A 9,780-nucleotide genomic window follows, 5' to 3' on the forward strand; every position below is an offset into this window, starting at 1 on the left:
GGAAGAGCTATGGACCCTAGTCCAACATGATCGTGAAACCTTCTGGAGAGATAGGGACTACGTAAGTGTACCATCGCCCGCATGTGTCTACCACTCGAAGTACATCAAGATCAACTGTTTTGAAGATATCATATTTCTTGGAAGTTGGTACTTTGTACCCTTACTACCCTATTGTACTTTATACTGCCGTTCAAACTGTACTGCATCTCCATCATGTACTGCCATTGTAATTACCATTTCCTATGGAGAGAGTGAATCTTGTTTTGCGTAGTAGGTAGCTTTATATCAGCTCAGACGCCGTAGGCCTTAATAATAAAGGACTTTGGGACTATGGAAACAGACCTCAGTAATGATGATAAACAGTCACAACAGTCTGTGTCAGATTCCCGCTTCGGTCATATCTTTTACTTCATGGTATAACGGAGATTTATTGTGACTAAAACTACTACAGTGGTCTGTAGATCTTGCTCATTCTGTGCATGTAATGTTTAGAAATATTTGACACTCCAGTTTCCAGTTTCATAATCAATTAATCAGTCAGATAAGTTCAAATATTATTAACAATAGGTTTTATCGGTTATTGCCGACCATGCTTACGAAAAAGTATATCAGAAATATCCTTCAGATATTATAAAATGTAAGACGCACTTTTACGAAGCTATTTATGTTTACGTGACAAATGACCATGTAATATTCACAACATTAAAGAAACGAAAGATTTCTAACAAATTCTCTCGCAATATAATATCATACCATTTAACGTTGATCGCACTGGACGTAAAAAATAAAAAAGCTTTTAAATTTATATACATAGACTCTTGAAAATCAGTAATGACACCATGTGTTCGTGTAAAGCGTAAGTATGTCTATCCTACCGAGAGCACCCGTCATTCACACAATTGAGTTTGATGGTTTACAGATTTAAACCCGTCAAACAAAGACACACGTTTGCACGTCATTATTCAAACAGACTAATGAGATATCAATGCAAGTGACGTCACTTTATTCAGAATCGTAGTGCTGATTACATTTTATTGATGTCCAGCTGCTTTGGTACCTGCAACAGAAAAGTAAATTGGAGCTGGTAGCAAAACGATGTCAATACACAGAATACATGGATTGTTATCTATTGTGATTAGAACTTGTGAATTATGAATAACGCCTTTGTTAAACAAAAGGTAGTGTCAATGATTTCATCGCTGGAAGGCGTTTTTATTCAAACAAGAATTGGTTACTTCCAAGAGATATATTGAGTGAGTGAGTGGCTTTTAGCAATATTCCAGTAATATCACGCTGGGGGACACCAGAAATGGGCTTCACACATTGTACCCATCTTGGGAATCGAAATTAGGTCTTCGGTGTGATGAGCAGACGCTTTAACCACAAGGCCACCTCACCGCTCCCTCCAGAGATATAGATACATTACACCCTGCACATACCCTCAACAGTATTACTCGCTGTCTGCGAGCGCTTCCTCTGCGTAACTTTCCAGGACGTCCCGTCTGACGTGACCGTCACCTGCACAAATGTGAAACATGGTCATGAATACGAACAGAAAATGTGAAACATGAAATTGTAATTCACATAGACACCTCTAACTTCCTCATTGCGTATTCAATATAATAGTTCTCGGGACATTTATTGTGTTATCTTATTCCTGCTTCTGGGAATGAAAATATCAAGATTTTTCACCATATTCTCACCACACCATGGTCCCTCGTATGGTGGTCTACCTTCAGTTGCTGGCGATCTATAGCCTCCTTTTTGTTTTACTTTTAATTTGTCATGTATACAAGTTTGTTTCATGGTTACTTGCTATGTTCAGATCTTAAGAGAGGGATTTGGCGTCCGGACATTTTGTCAGGACAAATATTAGTATGATACCTACGAACATTTGTACAGTTATTTACCTACCGTTTTCATCTAGCATGTCCAGCAATTCATCAACATCACGTTCATCCATATGCTGCTGTAGTTCGGATCTAGTCAGGACGCCATCGCCGTTCTGATCAACGTCATCTATACTACGGCCAGCAACCAGCCCTGCCACTATATTTAATATGGATACATTAAGTTACCTTTCTAGCTATGATTAAAAAAGATAACAAATAAAAGTTCATTGTGTGCTGGTTTCTAGTGATATCACTATCCCAATAAAATGAATGTGCTTACCAAATATACTGAGTGGAATGTTACGAGGAGTGTCTGAAAGGATGCTAAGCTTACTTGTGATGGCTTTTGGGAGTATACCCAGATCACTTAATTTACCAATCTAACGCTCTCCCACATCACCCAATCAGGGCCCAACTAGCCAAATATCGGTAATCGCTGAACCGAAGTGTCTCCCGGAAGCAGGCTGAGTTCCCAGGTAAGGGTATCCTTCTCCATAATTCCCGAAACAACTTTCAACGTGCTCAACAGACTTTACGCGATTTTGAAAACGCTGAATGTGAGGAATTTTCGACGATGCTTCGGTGAAAGCTCAAAGACGCCGGCAGTACTTTATCAAACGATAATGTACACCTTTTTGGATTACGTCACAATGTATTGGCGTCACTGTGCCATTCTAGTCCGCCCCCTCGTAATAGATCGTGCCCTTGGTAACGTCACGATGCATGTCAGACAAGTCAGTTGTCATCGCCACATACAGCCAGCCTCCTACAGTAAACAACTCCGTAGCACCCCGTTTCTGGGTTTGCAGTTGCTTCACTCGGCTAACATCACTGGTGGAAACATGGCGTTTATATTTTTTGATGGATATAATGTCTCAGTACGACTCACAATTAAACAGTGACACGACAACCTTCGCAATGTTTACATTCCCACAATGTATCTGTGGAATGTCGCTTGAGTAGTCAGCTTCATCTGAATGTACTGATCTAAACTTACGTTGGTAGTAGAAATGCGACGTTCACATTGGCCCATATGGTTTACGTTAATCACAGATTATGTAACAGATTTTAGAGAAGCTATTTGTCAATGCAACGGTACCACAGAGAGAGAGAGAGAGAGAGAGAGACAGAGAGAGAGAGCGAGAGAGAGCGAGAGAGAGAGAGAGACAGACAGACAGACGGACAGACACAAACACATAGACACACACAACCACACACACACACATACATACACACAAACATTCATACTTTCATACATACATACATACATACATACATACATACATACATACATACATACATACATACATACATACATACATACATACATACATAGTTATACATACATACATACATACATAGTTATACATACATACATACATACATACATACATAGTTATACATACATACATACATACATACATACATAGTTATACATACATACATACATACATAGTTATACATACATACATACATACATACATACATACATACATACATAGTTATACATACATACATACATAGTTATACATACATACATACATACATACATACATACATACATACATACATACATCCTATTGTTAGTACCTGCAGCTCCTATTATTTGTCCCTTGTGTTTTCTCCATTGGTTGCCTGCCCATCTCTTTAGCCGTCTCCACCACCCGCCTGACACGTCCGTCACAGTAAGCGCCACAATAACAACCAGTAGCAGAAAACGCATCTGAAATTGTACATAGAAAATGAAAGCGTGTTTTGCAATTCGGGGGCTGTCTTTTCTGTTCTTGTATTTAATTTAACTATTTCATACTTCCAACTCTCAATAATCAGTTTCGAAGTAGGGCCCGTACTTCTCGAGAGGCGTTACTCCCCGTATCAGATTTCCGGTGACAAGCGTATATTAAGAGAACAGTTCTGGTTCCTAATCGCGAAATGTGTCTTTACTCGACCGGACCTTCTGTACAACCATGCTTGGCTATCAAAGCTGTTGACAGTCGTAATATATGGCTAATTTGGGGATGGTTAGGTCAGACATGTGTTATTCCCGCAAAGGCCATCGGCTCCTTACTGTCAACCGATAACCATGAGACCATTCGAAAAGATATGAAATGTTGTTTGTCACCGGAAGTACTAAACAACATAAGGTCTCGCGAAGTGCCGTGACCTACTTACAGGCCGTTACCACAAAGGTGGCCAACTGCCAATGTTTAATCGTGGTATCAAGGATTCTAATTAAAAGCAGCCACAAACATACAGACACTTACACTCTTCACAGATGTTCAATTGATTATCGTTCTTTATCTGGTGGACATGATCATAATGACCATCTATTTTTCTGATTATTTCTGAAGTTTGCCAACAATCGAAGTTGTTTTAAAAGCACCAACAACATATGTGTCACTATTACTGGTATGCTATCAGGTACTGGCGGACAAAAGTAATAACATCTATCATCTAATGGAGGGTGTTATCGGTGCAATAAAGCAATCTGATGAACTTTGTATCCAAATCTGATAACTATGCAAATTACGTCAATCCAAGAACTACTTTCACAAAACTCCACACACCCCATGCGAATCTTGAAACGTTAACATTTCATTGATGACATCATCGCGAGTTTTCATTGCGTGGACGAGTTGGTAAACAAACAGGGCTACCCCAATTCCCAAAATTGGTGATTCTGTAAGAATTGATGACAGATGTTCCGGAGTCATTACTGCAGTAATTGACTTTGGAAAACACGAGACGGAGTACTTCGTTCAAATTGAAGGCACGGATTATGAGGCACGAGTGAAAGGCGATCGTCTAAGAAAGGTACAAACCAAGGATTTCGATCTATCGATGACAATGCAAACTACGAATCGATTCCGTAAGGTATCAGAAACAGATATTGATTATCCGCAATGAAAATAGAAACACTGCCAAGAAAACCCTGCCCGAATTTGTTGTTCTTTTTAGACAGAAAGATCTTATTTTAAGCATGGGTTATGTTTGCACTGTATTAGCGACTAGTCAGAACCATATGCCGCCGTCATGAACGACCTTCACCTTGGTTTACCGATACGTATTCTTACGCAATGCTCGATTCTATTCATATAAATTCACGTACGATTTGCTTCTATTTTTTAGAGTAAGTTTAAGAATAACATTATCTGATAAAGAGATTATTAACCTCGTGTTCCCAAAGGCTCGCATAATACAATTTGTATTATTAATATATGATATTAATGATACGGAAACACACATGATACGGTTAATAATCTCTATGTATATTGCACAATGAATTCCTCACGGTATGACTGAATCAAAACGATTTTGATCCACTCGTGTTATTCAACAGTTGTACGTTGACGAGAAGCAATAAGAAAGGTCACTTCTATGAAATGGTCTGTGGTTATTTCAACAACGACATTTTCAGTTTAAAAAGATGACGCGAGACTGCCTCCAGGGCAAAACAATTAAACATATACAATGTTTTACCTGGAAATATGTTGCTGAAATAATAAAGTTTTCTTACCTTGCCGGATAGGAGATGATGTTCCAACTGAGCAAAGTTTGTCATTCTTATATAGACGGGAAGTTGTGAAAATATTGATGTACATTAAGTAACATATGTATCGCAATAATTACAACAAACATATACACTGTGTATAGTTCTGAAGGTGCCAAAAGGTTTCACTCGTCTATGATTACCAGTTTACACTTCACGATAAACGTTATGCATCTGTTGGTACAGGGACACGCCCAGGTGGATCAACGTGGATTGTAAGCCTTCTGTCAACAATAACCTATTGTCAAAGCTCCACACCAATTCGTTAACAGTACAGGCCGTAAGGAAAGATTTCGTAGTGACGTGCTCTTCGTCGTGGTACCTGCGTTGTCTCAGCAGGTTGTTATGTTGTTGTTGTTTTTTGTAACTGCCAATGATGAGAATGTAGGTTCAGAGTATCATTTCTCTTATTTGCACATTTCAAATTCAGGAACATTTTTCACATTTCTGATTTGGCCAAATATCAATATTGAAACTCTGCAATTTTATTGCAACAGAACATGTTGGCGGTGGTTGATAGGTAGCCAACAACTAAGAAAGATGACAGGGACATGAAGTTAAAATGTGACCGTTTGAGATGGACATTATGAACAATGGGCAATGCCTCGACAGTTGGTCATAAATTCGTTTAAACCGCGTGGCATGGTCAGAATCAGACACCTATCGACATTTCTATGGAAGAATATGGACATAGAATATATACATGAAAGATATTTGAGTTTATGCAATTCAAGAGGTTGGTGTACAGTGTGATGACATTACTGATAGTTGTTGTGATTATATACCATTAAAAAGAAGTAAAGGATATTCCATTTTGCGAGCATACAACTAGCCAATGTCAATGCATATGAGATTATATCAATACAGATTAAACATTTCCAAAGGAATGGAATAAATTGTCACATTTTCCCTTTATTTCTCTTCATCATCTGTCTCCTCTTGGCTTCATGTGCATTTTATGAATCTTGTAAATCAAATATCCCCTACTTTTTGGGATGGTATAAGTAATGGCTATGAAGCGAGATGGACAAAAGATAGGGAAGGGTTATTCTTGATTGGCGTGTTCTTGATTAGATGATGGTAAGCTGGGATAATATTATCTTGATCTGTGTGGTGTTGATTGCCTTTAAGAGTTTTCTTATCTTGTAAGTTTGACCGGTATGTTTCAAGAAAGTTGTTCCAAAGGATGGTATGATTCGGATGGGCTTGGGTGTGGTCGGAAATGGCTGAATTGGAGGTTTGGAGTCACCGCTTTCGCAATGAATGTGCTTAAAGAAGGGTAGAGGGCTTACGCGTAACTGTGGAAAATGTAACATGATGCAGAGCTATGTGGCGACTTATCACAATCTATTATCTGGGTGTTAAATATTTTGTAAAATTCTATGGCAGTCAAAATGATTCTTCTGAACCTAAACCCCCATCCCCCCCCCTTCTCCGGCTTTGTAAGTTCTAAGTAATAAACTCCGATCTAGTCTGTCGCACAGAACCAAATTATTTTTCCTACAGCCTAGCCCTCGCTGAAGCCTCAAATGATGCAAGTCTAGATTTCCCCAGGTTCAGAATCTCTGGTCTCGCTTGGGCTCCTTGTCAATCCAAATGGATTCATTTGGTACAATCAGAATTTAATATATACACTCAGAGACAATGCGAATACATTGATGAGGTAGTATATACCTACATTTGATTTCGTGTTAGATCTGTGACTGGATGACTGATTTAATGATTAGCCCTAAACTGCGCGTCAAATATTGAAATGTACATATGTCTCCATAATGTTCACACAGTTTTATTTGAGTAGCATTACCAGTCGGTTCCGTACGGTCCTGAAACTAAATGGAGGTAAGGAATGAATGGTCCGAGCAGTCAAACTGGTAGTCTGGAATCGATTCCTTAGATGGGTCAGCCGAAAGTGGCTGTTTTGCTGACGTGACGTCACGCATGGAGGCAATTCTCTCGAGTTCCCATTATGCTGAAAACGTCTCCACAGAGATCAGATCGTGTTTCGATGGACACCAATGGACTCCAGTATAACCACGGCGCGATGACGTACGCACAGTGCTTAGCTACGTGTTTATTTAGGGTTACATTTATAACTTTTGAAATAACTTTTATTTCAAATTTATGTTATGCACAGTTTGCATTTGTATATACACAGACTGGAAATATAATTTAGTTTGGATGAATAAGGAAATACACTCAAGCCAAACATCTTAACAAGCGCAATAAAATCAGATTTTAACTTCTTAATTTATCTTTTGTGAAAAGATCTGGGAACAAATCCATAAAAGATTACCTCAGTCAAAGTTAAGAAAGCATGGGATGTTACCTTTCCAAAGAAAAACAGATTCATTTCTCTTGAAATTCCGATGATTGCAACAGAAATCTCTACATATCAGAAATACATCCCCCTACAGTATAACTTTATAGGTGTATATGTCATGGAGCATACATGATATATTCACGGTTACGTAAATATTGGAGTGTTTTGTTTGTTTTTGTTTTGTTGTGTATATTTCTATTCTCCTTGTGTTTTTGGTTCATTATTATATTTATTTGTTTTAAGTTCAAGTTCCCTTGTTTCCTTTTCTAGTTACAGGGTCAGTGTGAGGTAGCTTGGTGGTTAAAGCGTTCGCTCGTCACGCGAAGACCTGGGTTCCATTCCCCACATGGGTACAATGTGTGAAGCCCATTTCTGTTGTGCCCCGCTGCGATATTGCTGGAATTTAAAACTAAACTCAGTCACTCACTCTTTTTCTAGTTACAGAAACCAGATACAGTTACAGTGACCTCGTCAGCTGCTACTTTCAAACTTCAACACCTTTTACTACGTGTGCATCAGGACCCACATCATCCGTGAATACCTGTTGATTGGAAAAGATTTTGACAGACCAGAAGATAGACCCATATCCACAATGGATCATTTGGATTTACAGACTGTGTATCGTGAAATAAAGAGAATCTTGAAGTATGAATTTCATCAAGGACTTCCACAAGGACTGGAAAAGGACTCTTTTTAAAACCCAAACATAAAGACTCTCATCGTTTTGGATGATCTGATGTCAACTGCCACCAAGGACTCCGATCTGTTTACAGAAGGTTCACACCACAGAAATCTGTCATTGACATCAACCAGAATTTGTACAACAGTAAGGAGCCGACAAAAAGACGCAACTGTCATTATCTGATTATTTTTAACAATCATGTTGATAAGTCTTCCGTGATGACGTTAGCGAGGCAAATATATCCTGGTAACACAGACCAGTCCATGGAAAATACGAGGAAGCAACTACTGAACCTTATAGAGACCTTGAAGCCACTCACTCACAGATACTCTCTAATGGGCTAGCACATGGTCAAGGCCTATAACTAGCTTTGGTGAACAAGCACAGATTCCTATAAATAGAGATTCAGACCAAGAAGATTTCCATTCTTGCCTAGGCTTTGGAAGTGCGCAGACGTGTGACGAAGAGCTTTCTGAGATGCCATCTTGTGATGAATGTGGACTCATGTCAAGACTTCTAAAGACGATCAATATTTCATCTTCAAACAGTCATTCGAGATAATGGCGGAAAAACTACAGGATTTTGCCAACAGTTATAATGAGACCTACCATATAACCATTGGTATGCCACCCTCAAAAATTACCAAAGGCAAAGAAACCACTATTTAGTGGCTCGTGTATTGGCCCAAGCAAGGTGTCGTGAAGAAAACCGCTTGAGAACCTTTGAGATCCAAGGTGGGAGATCGACATTAAACTGACATGTCTCGGAAATGTATTTACGAGAGAATATCATGAAATATAATGGACTGGGGAAATTTTCACCATTTATCAGAGTATCTTGAGAGGCAGACTACCGATGTATAGAGTCAAGGACTATGACGATGACGAAATCCAGGGCACTTTCTACCAGTCCGAATTACAGAAAGCAGATGTCAGAGAAAACAACACCTGGAAGGTGAGAAGTTTTGAAGACCAGAGGAAAAGGCCCTAACAAACAATATTTTGTTATCTGGTTACACTGGCCAAAGAAGTTCATGGGTTAAAGCCAGCAGTGTAGAGAGGTTGTTGAAAGGGTGGTTTGGGACGGCTCTCCAACCTATGTCCTTTGTGCATGCACGGGGATATTAAAAATTGTTAATATTACTAAGAAAGTAATATATAAATATTTGTTGCATTGTTCATAGAAGTTGTATATTGTCGTTATTCCTATTCGCTGGTGCCATTACACAAACGGACGACTTGGGGTTCATTTTAACATTGCCCAGGCCCACGCTATCTTGGTGAACTATGACGTAGTTTCACGCATGCATGTGCGCGAGGGGGATTCCCCTCCTGAC

The 9,780-nt window shown here is 39.1% G+C and overlaps 1 protein-coding gene across 1 annotated transcript; it reads right to left on the minus strand.

The window, feature by feature from the left end:
• Window positions 1–982: 982 nt before the first annotated feature.
• On the minus strand, window positions 983–5,516 carry LOC124292486. The gene is made up of 5 exons (XM_046729576.1): window positions 5,410–5,516; window positions 3,483–3,615; window positions 1,915–2,049; window positions 1,440–1,518; window positions 983–1,057 (listed from the first exon to the last, which is right to left on the minus strand). The coding sequence occupies exons 1-4, from the start codon at window positions 5,452–5,454 to the stop codon at window positions 1,451–1,453; spliced, it is 381 nt and encodes a 126-aa protein (XP_046585532.1). The 5' UTR covers window positions 5,455–5,516; the 3' UTR covers window positions 983–1,057; window positions 1,440–1,450.
• Between the last annotated feature and the right edge of the window lie 4,264 nt (window positions 5,517–9,780).

The sequence above is a fragment of the Haliotis rubra genome, unplaced genomic scaffold (assembly GCF_003918875.1).
Source record: "Haliotis rubra isolate DU_JTF1 unplaced genomic scaffold, ASM391887v1 Scf519, whole genome shotgun sequence".
In the NCBI taxonomy this organism is placed as follows: Eukaryota; Metazoa; Mollusca; class Gastropoda; order Lepetellida; family Haliotidae; genus Haliotis; species Haliotis rubra.

Coding starts and splice junctions, on each gene's coding strand:
- LOC124292486 (XM_046729576.1), bottom strand. CDS start 5,454: ATGACAAACTTTGCTCAGTTGGAACATCATCTCCTATCCGGCAAG. Junction 3,616..5,409: donor ATCATCTCCTATCCGGCAAG/GTAAGAAAACTT, acceptor GTACAATTTCAG/ATGCGTTTTCTGCTACTGGT. Junction 2,050..3,482: donor ACAAATAATAGGAGCTGCAG/GTACTAACAATA, acceptor TATTAAATATAG/TGGCAGGGCTGGTTGCTGGC.